A 19028-nucleotide genomic window follows, 5' to 3' on the forward strand; every position below is an offset into this window, starting at 1 on the left:
CTCCTTGAGGAATATCTGCCTACGAGAGATTCCGATGAGAATCGTTCCACAGAGCAACCATGAAAAATATGCTTTTGCCTCATAACGTCACCAAATGACATCATAATGACTCAAGCTTGACATATCTAGAAAGCACTCATCGAGGTGTTCAATTTGAGGTGCTACACGATATGGTTCCTAAAACTTGAAAATTTGACCTTGGGGTCAAATGTTTGACCTGAGGCGCTAACCATGAAGGTCAAGGCCAATCGCCACCGAAAATTAATCAGCTGAGCGCCAGACCATGAACTATATTCCCATGAAGTTGGAAGACAATCCAATCAAAATTACTCAAAAAATAAGGGTTTGGTCAACTCCCCTGATTTGCGCCAAAGTGACCTTGACCTTTGACCTTGACCTTCAAAATTTTGTGCACTGAAAGGGACCTCTATAGGCCTCTGATATGCGAAGTTACAAAAATTTCCGATGATAACTGTGCTCTGCAGAATTTTTTATACGCGATTACAGACAAAAAAAAAAAAAAGCCATACAAGCTGACTAACATATCTTGCAAAAACTTCGTTTTGGCAAGATAATAATAAAATATCTATATATATATATATATATATATATATATATATATATATATATATATATATATATATATATATATCACACCACATGACACAGAGGCACCACACAACACCATTAGGTGTGCACTTTGTACTTTGATCCAACGACCAGTTATTACAAAGGTGAACAAGAAAGCATCTGAAAATGCAAAGCCCGTCCGCGTTCGCTTTGTACTCGAACTAAACTTGACGAAAACGATAATCAAAAAAAAAAAAGATTTGTACATTTTCTTCTCATTGTGTTCTCCATAATCTCATAATAACGATTTGTCAATAATAAAGAAGCTCTGCCCATTGAAGTGCTGCAAGTAATACAGCATGCTGAATGCTTTGGGAAAAGTCTACTTTTGACTCAGCCCAAGGGGATAAATGGAAGAGTTACAAATAAATTTAGATGAGATAAGAAACATTATAATCCCTTGAAAGTTTGGTGACGATAAACGAAGCGGTGAAACAGAAGATAGGAAACCGGACAGACAGAGACAGGCACCATTGTTTTGCAGATGTCAAAGCCTTTGTCCTGTAATTGCTCGAACTTTGGGAATGTCTGGAGTTCTTGAAGCACTTTGTTTGACTTTTGAGTGTCATGCAGTCATCAAGACATAAATCAAAGGAAAGAAAACTTACCAAAACTGTAAAGGCCAATCCAATCAGTGGCATCCACCTCCTCCTTGATGTTCCAGGAGATAATCAACGTGTTGGGGTATTCCAGCACAAACTCGTAAACATTCGCTGTGAGACTAGAACGGTTCTCAGATGTGACCAAGTCCGTGTCGCTGTTGGCACGAACCAATCCGCCGCTACCGGGCGTTGCTCCGGCCATCCCGCTCACTGACGTTCCCCCCGAGCCTTCGAGCGAACCTAGAGTTGCGCCGACGAAATTCCCCACATCTCCCGACCCGGAAATTCCTCGCAGAGTCTCTGACCCGAGACTGTAACGTATTTGTTGGTTGTAGCGGCGGCGCATCGGCGTGTCCGATCGCAGAGGGTCACGTGTGGACACAGCCATAGCAGTCAATCTGTTGTAAGACCAGCTCTGAAAAACACACAAAGCAGCAAATTTGAGACAAGTTTCATGAACACGGCTCTCCCTTAGTGCTAAAAGTATATAGAATTCTCTCCACATAAATGTGGGGTTTTCAGAAATTTATTTCAACAAAGCCATCATCGAGTTTTTGAGCTTTTGAAAGTCTGACAAAAGTCTATGTAATGAGTCTGCAGTCATTTTGATACAAGTCGCAATGTCAATTGTTCTTTAAAACACAAGTCAGACATATTCTGAGGAACTTCTTCTGCAAAGGACTACAGGGACGTGCGAGATAGTACAATGAAAATTTTCCGAATGGTTAGATGGGAATTTTCAATCTGCCATCATCCAATATCAAAATGTCTGGATTTTACTTTAAACTACAGGCCAAAGTCTACAGAATCACCATTACAAAGGGGTCGGCCTCCAGGTATGGGCTATTGGTTGGTCTTCATGAATGTAAGACCCTCATGTGGGTTTTTTCAGGAAAAGTACACAACAGGTAAAGTCAATTGTACCCACCCCAGCCGAGGTTGCACCCCCTACTCAACACAAACACAGGCCCCTCCATGACTGATAACGACGCACACAAAGAGCACACTGGTGGTTCTGTAATGTTGTGGGGAACATTTTCCTGTCATGGTTTGGGTGCAGTCATTCCCTTGGAAGGCAAGGTCAATGCCAATCGTGGCTTAATGGCCCTGAGTGATCATCTTCACCCCATGTTGCAGCAGCATTTCTTTCCTGCAGGGAGCGGTACCTTCCAGGATGACAACGCCCCCATCCGTAGAGCATGTGTGGTCACCAAATGGTTTGATGAGCATGACATTGATGTTATCCACATGTCATGGCCTTCTCAGTCACCAGATCTGAACCCAATCAGGCATTCATGGGATATCCTGGAACGATGCCTGACAGCTATTTCCAACTCCATCAAACAGGTGTAAGTTGATCGACTTTCTCGTGGAAGAATATCGAGTGCCGCATCCCTCCTGCAGAATCCAGACGCTGGTAGACTCTTTGCCATGGCACATACATACGTGGTGGCCCAATGCCATATTAAGAGACTTTACATTGGAGTTTCCATTTTTTTTTGGTCCACTACCTGTATGTGCATGCAAATGGATTGCAAATAAGTAGGCAAACCGTGTCAATGTAATAAGATAACAGCGATACAAGACAACGAGAAGCATAGCCAATGTCGAGAAGAGAATCCACAATGGGGGTAAAATATTACAGAGCAGGAAGAAGGCAGCTTACATTACAGGACAGACTCACACGATTATATGTCAAATGTAACACAAAAGGGTTACCTGTTCCAAGCTAATGGAATGAGCTATGATGAGCTCACAGGTAGATCACCACAAGCAGCATTCACTTTCTGTATGACATCATGCACAGCTTTAGTGAGGATTAGAAAAAAAAGGGGAAAAAGCAGCACACCCTCTTTAAGCCCATCCATTAATTTAATTATACTATATAATCTGTGTACATCAAATAAACTTTCCGTGATTCTGCAGTGACGATCAGCCTTAACATTTTGGGGTATTCTGATCATTTGAATCACAACACATATTTGCATGGGAAAATGATTGCTTGAAGTAGAAAGCTGTAAAACAGGTTTTACATTGAAGATCATTCCCTCAGAAACTTTTGATGCCATGTTCCAAAGTAAATTTTAGATTGCAAACCATGTTCTCGTAAATTTTACATTACAAATTATTCCCCAGTAAACTTTAGATTGTGGATTATTCCCACAGAAACTTTTATAGCAGATTATTCCTGAGTGAACTTTAGATTGCAGATTGTTCCCCAGTAAACTTTAGATTGTAGATTATTCCCGAGTAAAATTTAGAATGCAGATTATTACCGAGTAAACTTTGGATTGCAGGTTATTCCCGAGTAAAATTTAGATTGCAGATTGTTCCCGAGTAAAATTTAGATTGCAGATTAATCCCACAGAAACTTCAGATGGCAGATTGTTCCCAAGTAAACTTTATATTGTTCCCGAGTAAACTTTAGATTGCAGATTATTCCTGAGCAAAATTTAGATTGCAGATTATTCCTGAGTAAAATTTAGATTGCTGCTTATTCCCGAGTAATCTTTAGATTGCGGCTTATTCCCGAGGAAACTTTAGAATGTGGCTTATTCCCGAGGAAACTTTAGATTGCAGATTATTCCTGAGTAAAATTTAGATTGCAGATTATTCCCCAGTAATCTTTAGATTGCGGCTTATTCCCGCGTAATCTTTAGATTGCGGCTTATTCCCGAGGAAACTTTAGATTGCGGCTTATTCCCGAGGAAACGTTAGATTACAGATTATTCCCCAGTAATCTGTAGATTGCAGATTATTCCCGAGTAATCTTTAGATTGCAGCTTATTCCCGAGGAAACTTTAGATTGCAGATTATTCCCGAGTAATCTTTAGATTTCAGCTTATTCCCGAGGAAACTTTAGATTGCAGATTATTCCCGAGTAAACTTTCGATTGCAGATTAGTCCCCAGTAAACTTTAGATTGCAGTTTATTCGAGAGTAAACTTTAGATTGCAGATTATTCCCGAGTAAACTTTAGATTGCAGATTATTCCCGAGTAATCTTTAGATTGCGGCTTATTCCCATGGAAACTTTAGATTGCAGATTATTCCCGAGTAAACTTTAGATTGCAGATTATTCCCGAGTAATCTTTAGATTGCAGCTTATTCCCAAGGAAACTTTAGATTGCAGATTATTCCCGAGTAAACTTTCGATTGCAGATTAGTCCCCAGTAAACTTTAGATTGCAGTTTATTCCAGAGTAAACTTTAGATTGCAGATTATTCCCGAGTAATCTTTAGATTGCGGCTTATTCCCATGGAAACGTTAGTTTGCAGATTATTCCCCAGTAATCTTTAGATTGCAGATTATTCCCGAGTAATCTTTAGATTGCAGCTTATTCCGGAGGAAACTTTAGATTGTAGATTATTCCCGAGGAAACTTAAAATTGCACATTATTCCTGAGTAAACTTTCAATTGCAGATTAGTCCCGAGTAAACTTTAGATAGCATATTGTTCACCGAGTAAACTTTAGATTGTAGATTATTCCCAAGTAAACTTTAGATTGCAGATTGGTCACCAGTAAACATTAGATTGTAGATCAATCCCACAAAAACTTCAGATAGCAAATTGTTCCCAAGTAAACTTTAGAATGTTCCCAACTTTAGATTGCAGATTATACAGGTTGTCCATAAAGTGTCTTTACAATTTAAAAAGTTTATTACAAAGGCAATTGATGGGATGTTTTTATCAGATTTGTTCAATGTACTCAGTGATTTTCAAAGTTCTCTTTCTATAGGGTTATGTTAAAGATATCGTGTATCGAACAAAGATACGGGACATCAACGACCTGAAGCAAAGAATCATGACCCCATTGCCACCATTGATGAGGCTCTGCTAGAGCGAACATGGGAGGAAATCGATTACCGTCTTGATGTGCTTCGTGCAATTAATGGTGCCCATATAGAAGTGTATTAAATGAGGCAAAAAAAAACTTCAATATCTACTCCTCATTTTGTTATAATTTCAACAGGTTTATCTATTCATTTGCTTTTGTAATAAATTTTTTAAATTGTAAAGAGACTTTATGGACATGCTGTATATTCCCAAGCAAACTTTACATTGCAGATTATTCCCGAGTAAACTTTCGGTTGCAGATTTTTCCTGAGTAAACTTTAGATGCAAAGTAAACGCATTAATCATTCAGGTAATCACCTTTAAAATCCTATTTTTGTACTTGGTGCAAAATAATGTCGATGAAAAAGCTGTTTCTTTCATTACTGTTTTTTAAATCTTGGAGAAATAGAAATGGAAATATTTTTCTTTATTTTGGACTATGTAGAAAAAAAAACATCAATTTGACCAAAACACACCGTTAATGAATTTGAATGAATTTGCTAAAGTGTTCAAATTACTTGAATTGCTTTTCACAGCTCAGCAAAGCATTGTTGTTCGAGGACATGCGACAGATAAAGCACATTACCAGAGCAAGCAATCTATTCACTCACAGTAATAGTGTGCCAGGCTTGGCTCATCGTTTTCAATAATTCATAATATTGCAAGCTCACCTCCCTCAATAGCAACTCAGTAAAAAAAAGAATTAATTAATAAAAAAACACCATGCAACACAAATCACAACTTTGTTGAGAAATAAGAAAAAACCTCCACAACCAAACAAGAAAGAATTTGATAAGTGCTCTGATTTGCTAAGTTGAGAGTGCTGTGTTGGGAACCAAAGATAAAAGGATGCACAGGATGGTTTGGTTTAGATATGCTCCAAGTGACTGAGCACACATGGATAAACAAAGACCAAGGAAAGAGGAGAAGGCCATCATGCCCATGTTCTATTAAGAAAAGTTTAATTCAAAGTATCGGTTTGAATTGAACCAAAATGATCTGCAACTTAAAACACAGATCATTAAATATTGTTATGGTTTTCAGAATCAGATTCGCCTAATGCACATAACATCCAGGTCCTCAAACAGTTATTTCCATAGACATGTCCAAAGTTTTGACTGGTGCAATATATATATATATATATATATATATATATATATATATATATATATATATATATATATATATATATATATATATATATATATATATATGCACATACACATACACACACAGTCAGACTCCGCTATTCGCGGATTCGTTTTGTGTAGACGCCTTATATTGGTGAGTCATAAAGTGTGACCCGCTTCAACATTAGCGGGTTTTTTGGGGGTTTTTTTTAAACAGTTCAGGACTGGTCTCCTACTGTATATCCAGCTGGGAAATTGGAAATCAGTCAACATCACAGCATTACATAAAAAAATTACCCCAGGTTGGGGGTGACGGTCATCTCTGAAGCTCTGTAGATGTGGATCTCTGATCGGCTTAGAATGGCTTCGATGTCGTCTTGTCTTTTGGTTCAACGTACAGACGAAAGCCTGGGAGTAAAAAGGATAGAAAACCTCAGAAATCAAACTACATTTCTGAGTTATCCGGAGATAGATTTTGAAAATGGTTGATGTGGAACATTTATGATCAATGTGTCTTCAAAAGGTTAGAAACCAGACCTCAAAAATCAAACCGCATTTCTGAGTCATCAATGGCGGATGATATTTTGACAATGGATGATTTCACAAGTTTACAGCATCGGTGACCTTGACATTGACCTTCAATCAGGTCTAAAGTATTACCATCGTGCATCACTCATCAACCCCTACCTACATACCAAGTTTCATCAAGATCGGGCAAAATTTTTTTGACCGTATCACATCGACGATTTTTTCCAACTTTGACGGCACGTGACCCAATAACCAGGAGGAATTAAAAAAAAAAACCCGGCCCAAGTAAATTTAGATATCGTTCCATATTATCAGAATCCGAAGAAATTTCGAAGATCGGATCACAAACAGCGGAGGAGATAGATTTTGAAAATGGACGATTTCGCAACTTTGGAGTGGCCTTGACGTTGACCTTGACCTTCAATCGGGTCAAAGGTCATACCGTCGTGCATCCCTCATCGACATCTACCCACATACCAAATATCAAGAAAATCGGAAGAAAAAAAATGGGGACGTACGTACATACGGACGGACATCGAGACTGGTTTTATGAGGTCATCTCGTGAGAGAATCCCTTTAACTACAGCCCAATCAGCTTATTTCCAATAATCAGCAAGGTAATGTAATCCATCATTGCAGTTCACATAAAATTATTCCTTTTCTCCAAAAGCCTCATCTCAGCTAAATTTGTATTCAGACCTGGTCACTCTACCTTGGACATGCTGCTTCTGCTCTCCCAACAATGGATGGAGGCCTTCAATATCAGACATGAGAACAGGGCCGTCTCTCTGGACATATATCGAGTTTTTGAAACAGTCTGGCATCCTGTCTTGCTCTCCAAACTGTCTGCCTATGGAATCCAAGGCCAACTTGGATTACTGACTTCCTCTACTCTCACAGAAAAAGTGTGGCTCTCAACAGAACCCTTTCATCGCCTCTCCCTGTCAAGGCTGGAGTACCCCAAGGCAGTGTTTCAGGCCTGGTATTATTCCTAATCTTCATCAATGATCTCACTGAGTCTCTGGAAAATCGGCTTTATCTCTTTGCTGATGACATCTCTCATCCTTCTCATATACAGGCAGCAGCCTCTTCCCTCTCCTCAGACCTTGACAAAAATCACAAACGAGTCAAACATAATTTTGCTTACGCATCCATATTGTCCACACCTTGCATTCTCCCTTACCTCTCATCGTTGCCTGCATCTACTTTCTCCCTCCACCCTGCTGTTGTCGTTTCTCCTTTCTCCTGATTTGTTCTGTGTAATCGCTCTTCAACGAGCCTAGACCATGTTAAAAAAATTATATATATTTTTAACAATGACCCGACATTCATGCCCTTTTTCAGGAACGTATCCCCCACAAATTGCAGGGTCCAGCAGTATATACATTGCTATGGCACCGGAGTGCAGTGGTTATCATGAGGGGGCTCCTATGACCCTCTTTCTGACCTCCGAACCAGAGGCCGCCAGCCACGGATAACTCCGAGGCCCAATGGGTTGCTAAGCAACTGTGGATGCCAATTGAAGCCATAAAACCTAGCAGGGTTCTCACTCCTTAATTACCGCGTTACCTTACTGATGGTTTGGTGATCTCAATTGGGGAACCGCACCAACGTCCACCTAGCCGAGCGAACCTTGGGTGAATGCTGGATATCGGTTTGAGCAAATTAGTGGGGTAGAACAAATTAGTCCCGTCTATCTATTTGCACATACTATGTCGACCCAATTAAGGAGAGGACAATCGAGCAGGTTTAATAGATGCTTACTAACAGACAGCAAGCATTTATTCACAGACAAGCAAAGCAATGATTATAATTGAGCACGTATTTACAAAGCATGTCAGAATAAATCAGCACATACAACAATGAAAGACACAAAAGAACAGTTATTTTAATCCCTTAACACTTATTACTCCCCTTCTGCAATCTTACACGTGCTATACACAGTACAGACACGCCATCAGAAACATTCCAGGAAACGTAGAGAAGAAGAAGAAAAAAGCAGAGCGAGGCTTGTTTGCTGCCTCTGACACCCCAGCATGAGCAAGTGGGCCTGTGCCAATTCAAAGTGGAGGGGAGAAAAGGGAAGGAATAGAAGGCAGAGGTGTGTGTGGATGCGATACGAAATCAGAGGAACGGCATATGCAGCACATAAGCTTCGAGGAAAGGTGTGAGGTGTGAATGAGAGGCTTGCCCTGATGGTCAAAGAGGCCAATCGTTGATAGCTCTTTTGAATAGCAATTACTCTCGTGCATCTCAGGTAGATGAACTGGTCTTAGAGAAAGAAAGGAAGGATTGTGCAAGTCAGTAATGGAGCCTTTATCACGTGCCAAGGACTTCATGGCGCTCTCGTTCTCGGGCTGAAGCCCTATTCTCGGGCCTTGACCCAGTGCTAATCTCGCCACAACGCAGTTTGCCCAGTGCAGATAGTCTTGGCTAAAGCGCAATTTGTCCCAGCAGGAGATTCCTCGTGGTATGAACAGGGCAGGCAGCTTCTTTCTCGTCGGGTCCTCAGCGCGTTCCAACAGCAGCAAACAGCTCTCGGATCTGGTCATTTCAAGCTTTCCAGGTCGGGCGCAGCCGTGAGAGGGCATGTGAGGTGGAGTTACCAGGAGCAAAGGCCAGACCGCATTGGCTGTAACTCACAACTGCGTCCAAGGAGAGTGCAACGAACTCCGCCCACAGCTCCTGAGAAAATTGCACTCTGAACCGCAGTGCCTTTGCTGCTTAACATTGTGCTGTGGTTATGTTTGAAAAGTGTGTCATGCTGGGTGAAAGGAGCAGGAAGGATGAAAGAAAGAGAGGAATTCGGAGGGATTTACGGATTTATTTACTTAAAATAATTGGTTTCGGTAACCAGTATGGGGTGTGAAAAGTAATTACAAGGCGGCGCCGTGAATAGAGTTTCGGGAGTGAAATGATAAATCATGAGTACAGACCGGGTTGATGGATTGACGAATTGGAAGATGGATAGAGAAAAGATTGAGAGTGGGAGAATCACTTGACAAGGAAAGATGTAGCTAAACCCACACAACGTATTTGTTCCCCATCACCTATACAACAGGCACGACTGAAATAACCAATTCTGGGAGATCCTACACATTTATGGATACTCTCCCCAGGGTGAGGTTCCACAACCGTCACAATATTATATGATTCCCTCACCTAAAAACATTATTTCATTTAAAAACGATTTGACAACTTTCTCAAGATAATTTCATTAAAAAAAAAAAATTAATCCTTCAACTCAAAAGGTAGATTGCACGATTCCAAATGCAGTTCTACTTCCTACTTCTATGAATGAGCACATAGCATGGAATGCATGAAGGCTTCCTTCAACGATTTGTGGAACTCGGGCTGGCACGATTTGCCATGAAAAATGCACATGGGAGCTATTTCTCCAGCAGCCTCTGAGCACACTATCACCACATACCCTTCCTGCCACTAACTTCTCTAGATCGATATCCATATAAAGCAAGTCGGCCCTCAGTGAAGTCATACATTCAGAAAACAAACATTTATCCCAAACATGGGCAAAGTAACTCCATTCCCCTTTAAAGAGCAAACGCACTCTTTTGTGTCCCAATGCTTTCCCATATTGCATATCTCAAATACAATGGCCACCCCTTCCTCAACCCTATAACCTTTGCCTTTCCTCCAACCAAAATCACCAACTTCCTTGGTTGAGATATTTTGGAAGAAATTATACAAGCACCTTGGAAAGATTTCAATTTGAAATTCTTAAGGCTGTGACATATCAAAGTGCAAGGTTATCAAGCCTTCGTTCACTTTCACTTCATTAGCGATGGTGTCATCAGTTTATGATATCAGTAATGAGAAAACTATCATGGTTTGTACTCCAGCTTGGCTCATGAAAACTTTGAATTGTGAAATAAAGACTTTGGCAGTAGTTTAAAGCTATATGTGAATGGCTACTTCAGCTTGCCTTTATAACAATGTGAAATTATCGATAAATGCAGTTCCGTAGGCCCGCATCGACCCCTACCGCCACCTGCAACATCCACTTCCTCCCCTCGTTTCAGTGCAGTAGGAAGCCTGGTGTTGATTTAATGGTTAAGGTGGCTGGCTTAAGATCTTAGGATCTTGAGCTTGAACCCCTATCATTCCATCTAAATAACACCAGGTGGGTTGACTTAGCCTGTCATCCTTCCGAGGTCGGCAAAATGAGTACCAGCTTACTGGCACCAGGGGCACTGCATCAGCGGCAGAGCCACACTTACAGAAAATTATGCAACCAGCAGCCACAGGCTGCATACAAAACTAGAAAGAGACAGTCAGTAGAGCACATATCTCCACCAAGCTGAGAAGTTTACATTTTGTTTCCCACTGATAAGTTGTATCTGGATCCAGACCTCAACCAAAAAATAATCGGCTTGTTCTTGTCATCTAACCAACTCATCCACCAAGTTTTGTCTGAATCAGTCTATAACGTTTTGCGAAATTGTGCTGTATATCGCTTCTGGCCCTATCTCTCAATGGTGAATAATCACTGAAAAATGTTCCAGTATCCGGATCCAGATTCAGATGTTCACCAAAATCGAATCAATTCTTCCTTGTCACACACCCAACCTCCACCAAATCTCGTCTCAATCCAGATAACTTTTTGAGATATCCTGTTCACAGACAGACAGACAGGGTGAAAACAAAACCTCCACCCACCTTCGGTGGCGGAGGTAAAAAGTTAATTTTCATCAACCGAGTTATCAATTCCAACAAATTCTAAATGGGCACAATGAAAAACACAAACAAACAAACAAATGAAAAATCACTCATAAAGTGCCAACTTGGCAAAACAGCACAAAGTTTTTTTTTTTTTTTTTTACATTTCCATGACCTAATCTGTTGAACTCTCTCAAACATTAATATTAACAACAAAAACGATCTTATAATGCTTCATCTTCCTCTCTCACACATGTGGTACTCTTTACTGTTTCACAATGCACTTCTCTTCTGCTATTTTAACAGACTGCTCTCATTTCGACCTCTCCTTCATTCCTTGCCTAAAAAATCCAACTATTACAGCGCTTCTTCTCTCCATGCTCTGAATTCGCCTTCATTGCATCCATCAAGAATTGTGTTAAATCGCATCTCTGACCTAAAACTTTTAAAAACCACAGTTTGCCATGGATGCTCGCTTTCCATCAACCATTCTTTTTTTCCAACTTCAGTGCCAACTCACCCCCCTCACCCCTCACTCTCACTCTCAAAGCAACCATCCCACTCTTCTCCCTCCAAGCCTCCCTCTCACCTCTTTCAAAAATTCCCCCTCACCTTTCTCCCACCTTTCATCCCCCTCACTCTTCCTTCTCTAAGTTGCCCCCCTCTCATCCACCAACCTGCCTCCCTCCACTGCCCTCTCACCTCCATCTCTTCACTCCACCTCCTCAAATCCTCAACTGCCATCTTCCTTGTCTCTTGTCCCCCCTCTCTCCCAGCACCACAGAGCCTTTTCTCCTCCTCATTCGACCCCCTCCCCTCGCTATTCTGCAATACCCCACACTCCTTCAGCAACCCTCCTTACCTCCCCCCTCGTCCCTCGTCCTACCCTCCCCCGCCCCTCCACCTCCTGCACCCAAAGCCTCCTCCCCTACCTCTTCATTAAATGTGTGGACCTCAAATATCCGGGGCCTTCGCTCAAACCTTTCAGATCTTTCCATGCAGGTTGCCACTGACAAACCAGACATTATCTGCCTAACAGAAACTTTCCTCTCCCAAGACGTGTCTGACTCCCAAGTATCTCTCCCTGGTTACTCCCTCTTACGGTATGACAGACCTGAGCCTCGTCCTGGTGGAGGTGTTGCTCTCTTCATCAAAGACTCTATTCCTCACTCTCCCTGCACTGCTCTCACTCCCCCACACCCCCAGGAATACCTCTGGCTTCGGCTTCCCCTCCACTCCCACCTCATGTTTATATGTGTACTGTACCGTCCACCGAACAGTGATGACTCCATCTACACCTCACTCTCCGAAAACATGGACCATCTTCTATCTTCTCATCCAAACTCTCTCTTCCTCTTATGTGGCGACTTCAATTGTCATCACGCCAGTTGGCTAGGTGTGGGTACCTCTCTCACCTGCCATGGGACGTCAGCAAAAGCTTTCTGTGACTCATTGGGACTGACTCAATCGGTCAACTTCCCGACCCGGATCTCAACCAATGGTACTCCATCTCTTCTGGATCTGATTTTGACAAATTTCCCTGACAATATCTGCTGCTCTTCCTTCGCTCCAATTGGTTCTTCTGACCACGTCCTTGTTAAAGTGGACATCTCTCTGGCTGTCATCAGAGAACCACCTCACCGCCGTCGAGTCTGGCATTTCACTCAAGCCGACTGGCAGGGTCTCCGAGCAGCCATCAAACTTACAGACTGGTCTCCTATCACTACTTTCTCAAACATCAACTCATCCTGGGAATTCTTTCAAAGAAACTTGCTCTCCCTCATGCACAGATTTATCCCCTCTCGTGTTCAGTTGTCTTACCCTTCCTCCCGCCCTTGGTTTACTGAAGCTTGTGGCGAGGCAGTTGTCCTGAAACAACTTGCCTTTGCCTCATGGAAAGCAAACCCAACTGAGGGCAATCTCAGTTCTTTCCACAAAGCTCGGAACAAGTGTGTATCTACCCTCAGGAGAGCCAGAAAACAACATCTTTCTCATCTCAAGTCTGAACTCTCAGACCTCTCTCCCTCCTCAAAATCCTGGTGGCGTTTAATCAAATCTGTTTCTGGTGTATGTTCCCCCTCCATCCCCTCCCTTACCTCAAATGGCCGCACTGCTGATTCCACACGTGATAAAGCTGAATGTCTAAACTCGGTGTTTGCAGCTAAATCTTGTGTCCCAAACCCATCACTATCTCTACCCACTTTACCCAGTCGCACCCAACTGTCCCTGGACTCTGTATCCTTTTCTCCTGACAAGGTGGAGAGCTTGCTTTCAAACCTCGAGTCAGATTCTGCAACCGGTCCAGACGGCATCAGCCCACGTGTCCTCAAAGCCTGCTCTTCTGCTCTTGCTCACCCTCTCTCTGTTCTATTCACCCTCTCATTTTCCCAAGGTCATCTGCCATCTGCTTGGAAATCTGCTAACATCACTGCCCTGCATAAAAAGGTGCAAAAACAGATCCCTGTAACTACAGACCAATCAGCCTTCTCCCAATCATCAGCAAGGTTATGGAATCCATCATTGCTTCAGACATGAAATCCTTCCTCTTCTCCAATGGCTTGATTTCCAATCATCAATTTGGTTTCAGACCAGGTCACTCTACCCTGGATATGCTGCTACTGCTCTCCCATCAATGGATGGAGGTCCTCAATGCCAGACAGGAAATCCGAGCCGTATCCCTGGACATATCACGTGCTTTTGACACAGTCTGGCACCCTGCCCTACTCACCAAACTCTCTTCCCATGGTATTCAAGGCCATCTCCACTCATGGCTCGCAGACTTCCTCTCCTGTCGCAGTCAACGTGTGGCCCTAAATGGAGTTCTTTCATCCCCTCTTCCTGTGCAGGCTGGAGTTCCTCAAGGTAGCGTTCTGGGCCCTGTTCTTTTTCTGGTTTTCATCAATGATCTCTCGGACTCTCTGGAAAATCCTCTATTTCTCTTTGCCGATGACTCCACCCTCTGCCGTACCATCTGTCATCCCTCAGACCGGCAAGCAGCAGCTTCTTCGCTCACTGCAGATCTGGATAAAATCACAAACTGGTCCAACACGTGGAACATGTCTTTCAATCCACACAAATCTCACACTCTCACTATGTCTCTTCGAAAGGACCGTTTACAAAACCCCCCATCCACTTTCTCAACAATCCACTGGAAGAAGTCTTTTCTTTCAAGCTTCTGGGTCTCACTATCTGCCATGACCTTTCCTGGGAAAGTCACATTTCCAACCTTGCCTCAAAAGCCAGTCGCCGACTGGGAATCCTCCGTCGTGCAAAGTCCTTCCTCGGCCCTCTTGAGCTCCTGACTACTTACAAAGCTTTTGTCCGTAGCCTGATGGAGTACTGCTCTCCCCTCTGGGCTGGTGCTCCTGCCTCCCACCTTTCTCGACTTCACGCTGTCGAAACCAGGGCTTTTAAGATCATTGGCATCTCCCGCAATGAAGCTGAGTCTTTGGGCCTCTCACTCAATCACCGCAGGTTGGTCGGTGGTCTTTCTGTCTTCTACCGACTCCTCTCCAGCCTTGCCCCCCTGCTCTCTCTGCGATTTGTCCCAACCACATTTCCACAGGGCTCTCAAGGTCCGCCAACAACCCCCTTCTGGTAAAACTACCAAAATCACGAATCACTGCTCATCTTCACTCTTTCATTCCTCTTTTTCCCGCCTTTGGAATAAACTTCCTCACTCTATTCTTTCCCATTCTTCCCTCCAGGCTTTCAAAACAGCTGTTCACCACCACCTCTTATCTTCCCCCATCCAAATCCTCGATCTTTTCTACCCCGATAATCCACCCATGCCCACTTCCTTCAATTCTCCTGCTTTCCTTCCTGAAAGTCCCTGTAATGTCCATCTTCTCCTCGCCATGTTCCCCGTCCCATCCCCATCCCTCTCCCTTCCACAGTTCACCTGTGTCTGTTCCCCAATGTTTTGTCCCTTCCACTCCCACCCCTCTTGTCTCATGCCTCCTTGCTGTGAGTTGTGTGTTAGCTCTCATACGAGCCTCGACCAAGGTATACAAAAAAAAAAAAAAAAAAAAAAAAAAAAAAAAAGTAGAATGGCACTCAGTAGAGCGCATACCTCTGCCAGGTGGAACAGTTCACGTTTTGTATCCCACTGACGGCCTGGATTTGGCCTTTTGGCATTTGTCCCAAATTGGCCTTTTGGCCTATTTTGACCTTTTGGCATGACATGAAAATTCAGCGACCTGACATGAAAATGCTCTTCAAATTTCAAGTTAATTGGATTTAAATTGAGGATTTTAGAAATTTGACTTATGTTGACCTTTTGGTCTAAGTTTACCTCAAAATTAATAGGTGGTTGAATTTGGTGACCTGATATGCAAATGCTCTTCAAATTTCAAGTCAATCAGATGAAAATTGAGGATTTTAGAAGATTTGGCCCAAATTGGCCTGTTGGCCTATGTTGACCATTTAGCCATTGGTTACTGCAAAATTAGTAGATGGTTGAATTCATTGACCTGATATGCAAATGCTCTTCAAATTTCAAGTTGATTGGGTTAAAATTGATGATTTTAGAAATTCAGCCTCGGCTGACCTTTTGGTCTGCGTTGACCTTTTCGCCAATGGTGACCACAAAAATAATAGGTGGTTGAATTCAGTGACATGATCTGCAAATCCTTTTCAAATTTCAACTCAATCGGGTGAAAATTGAGGATTTAGAAAAGTTGGCCCAAATTGGCCTTTTGGCCTATTTTGCCTTTTGGCCTATGTTTACCTCAAAATTAATAGCTGGTTCAATTCAGTGACCTGATATGCAAATGGTCTTCAAATTTCTAGTCAATTGGATTAAAATTGAGGATTTTAGAAAGTTGACCAATGTTGACCTTTTGGTCGATGTTGACCTCAAAATTAATGGGCGGTTGAATTCATTGACCTGAGATACAAACCCTGTTAAAATTTCAAGTCAATTAGATGAAATTTGAGGATTGTAGAACCAATTTAAAAGTTTGCCCTATTTTGGTTGAGACCTTATGGCCTATGTTGACCTTTCGACCTAAGATAACCTCAAAATTAATAGGTGGTTGAATTCATTGTGTATTTGTCTGTCCCCCTTCATAAAAACGGTTTGAGTATGGTTTTAAAGGCCAATCTTTTGACATTTTTACGGTCTATTTCACGTGTGTGTTCACTAGAGTCTATTTTTGAGGATAAAAAAAACTCGAAAAACATTTTCCGTAAAAGAGTAATTCTGTCTCTTCTATTGGAAATGTAGACGGTGACTTGCAAACTGAGCCTCAAGGGTGGTGTACAGAAACATATTTTTAAAATAAACAATAAATACAGGGCACATGGAGGTGAAATTCGCTGCACATGATGTGAAACATGTGTAGAGTAAAACGAATGTTTGTTTACGTCTGTAGGATTTCTAATAAGCAAAGAAGATATATGCACACATACCACTAGGCTGAGGCTTCAGACTTTAGCATGTTCACGAGACTGTACCATCAAAATGAAATGTCCCAGCAGATAAAGAAAATAGAGCGCATGTACATTTTAAAATAATACTTCTTGCTACGAAACATCATATCTTCCATTCTCCTTGAATATTTCAAATAAAATAACTTCAACCAATCATTTATGACGAGTGTTCTAAAAATAGGGGCAATACCCTGGGCGCTCACCTGGTAGAAGAATGATACTGAGGAGGAAGTCAACATTGCACGGAACCAGCAAAATGTACCAATGAACCAATGTTATAGCAAATACCTATTGGGGGTCAACCCCCGGTCAACGACCTTCGGGCCCAATTTTTTTTAATTGTGTGAACAAGCGTTAGTACATCATGGGTAATGAAGATTGTGGTCAAGTTTCATCGGTAATGTGTGTGTAGTTTCGGGGAAGAAAGCAAATACACATTTTGGGGAATAATTCCCAAAAAATTTGGGGTTTGTGTGTGTGATGTGTATATATGCATGTGTGCGTGCGTATTGTCAAGTCTGGCTTCCTACTTGGAACTACTGTGCAGTAATTGGTCTTTATTTTGATTAGACCTCCATATTTTTATCAAGGCATGAACAAACTTTGATACATTACGGGTGCTGAACGTTGTTGTCAAGTTTCATTGGAATTGTGTGTGTAGTTTCTGAGAAGAAAGCAAATACCTATTTTTGGTTGTGTCGGTGCAATTTCTCCAAAATTAGCATAACGGGTTTGTGGGTGATTAAAACAATAATAAAATGTTATTAAATTAAACTTGATATTAAAATAAATGTATTAAATCTGAAATGGAAAATGTACTAAAATATGGTTTGATTCTATGTGCTTGAACATTTATCCATTTTTAATTTTAATTAACATAATCATATCTTTCCTCTGTATAGAAAGATGACCTGTCTCGTAAAGATATGAGAAGCAGGCCGACCTTTCAAATAAGCTATATTTCAGTATAAAATAATTGCCTATTATTTAAATATATTTTACTTAAGCCGCTATCACACCTTGGCGATTTCGCCAGCAAATGCCGACGTATGAAAAATTGTCTAAAACGCTGGCACACGTCGAATACGTTATGGGTAAGTTTTGTATATGTTAAGAGCACGCTGGCATACATCGTAGTACGCTGGCATACGTCGTAGTATGCCGAGCTCGTCGACAAATTTTAACATGCTCAAAATTTTTCGACGTATGCCAGCGTATGACTCACACGTTCCGCATACGTTGGCCATAAGTTGTCGGCACGTTATGCGATCATTGACACACGTTACTTGTAAGTTACTCATAAGTCGAAACACCTCGAAGTAATGTTTAGCGTCAGTGTTCCAGACTCCATGTTTTTTTTGTTTTTTTGTTTGTTTTTTTTCTTTGGCATGATGGTGATGTTGACACTTCAATTTCTAGTGCGGTTATAATATAATATAATTAATAGGCTGCCGCTCAACAATTTAAATCACAACTGCACTCAAAATCGAAGTGTCAACATCACCGTCATGCCGAAGAAAAAAATAATAAAAATAAAAAAAACCATGGACACTGGAACACTGACGGGTTCCTCCTGTGTGAACCCCATTTTTATATACCAATTCCACTAAACGCTGCCAATACGCCATTATACGGTAGCTGCAAGTTGGAAACACGTTCAGTAAGTTCTGTGGTGGTCCAGAAGACGTCAAATACATCTACATACGTCAATATGCGTTGGAGATATGTTACTCATAGGTTCAAAGCACGTTACTCATAGGTTAGAAATAAGTTTCGGGTATGCTAAACATTACCTCGACGTGTTTCGACTTATGAGTAACTTACAAGTAACATGTATCGACATGTGTCAACGATCGCATAACGTGCCTACAACTTATGGCCAGCGTATGCGGAAGGTGTGCATCATACGCTGGCATACATCGAAAAATTTTCAGCATGCTTAAAATTTGTCGACGTACTCGGTGTACTACGACGTATGCCAGCGTGCTTCAGCATGATCTTAACGTATACAAAACTTACCCATAACGTATTCGACGTGTACCAGCGTATTCGGCAAATTTTTCATACGTCGGCATACGCTGGCTAAAACGTCAAGGTGTGACAGCGGCTTGACACTTCGATGTCTAGTCGCAGCCTTTTAATAGGCTACGCCACGTTATCGTCGGCGATACGCTGCCGCGCTATGCATAAGTT

General features: G+C 41.8%; 1 protein-coding gene across 9 annotated transcripts in view; it reads right to left on the minus strand.

Moving 5' to 3' along the window:
• The window catches only part of LOC147031175 (E3 ubiquitin-protein ligase HECW2-like), a 207798-nt gene that overhangs the window by 179739 nt on the left and 9031 nt on the right, over window positions 1-19028 (minus strand). For 5 of the 9 annotated variants that reach the window (XR_015056708.1, XM_085875988.1, XM_085875987.1 and 2 more), the window contains exons 2-3: window positions 6495-6605; window positions 1239-1647 (exon numbers count right to left, since the gene is read on the minus strand). Coding sequence is in view for 8 of the 9 variants with exons in the window: in XM_085875988.1 (XP_085732114.1) it covers window positions 1239-1620 (382 nt within the window). In the remaining variant the exon portion in view is untranslated. Of the gene's footprint in view, window positions 1-1238; window positions 1648-2951; window positions 3020-6494; window positions 6606-19028 lie in introns of all 9 variants that reach the window. The other 4 variants (XM_085875991.1, XM_085875992.1, XM_085875989.1 and 1 more) reach the window with 2 other exon arrangements.

The sequence above is a fragment of the Eptatretus burgeri genome, chromosome 3 (assembly GCF_056783735.1).
Source record: "Eptatretus burgeri isolate ZD-2024b chromosome 3, Ebu_testis_v1, whole genome shotgun sequence".
In the NCBI taxonomy this organism is placed as follows: Eukaryota; Metazoa; Chordata; class Myxini; order Myxiniformes; family Myxinidae; genus Eptatretus; species Eptatretus burgeri.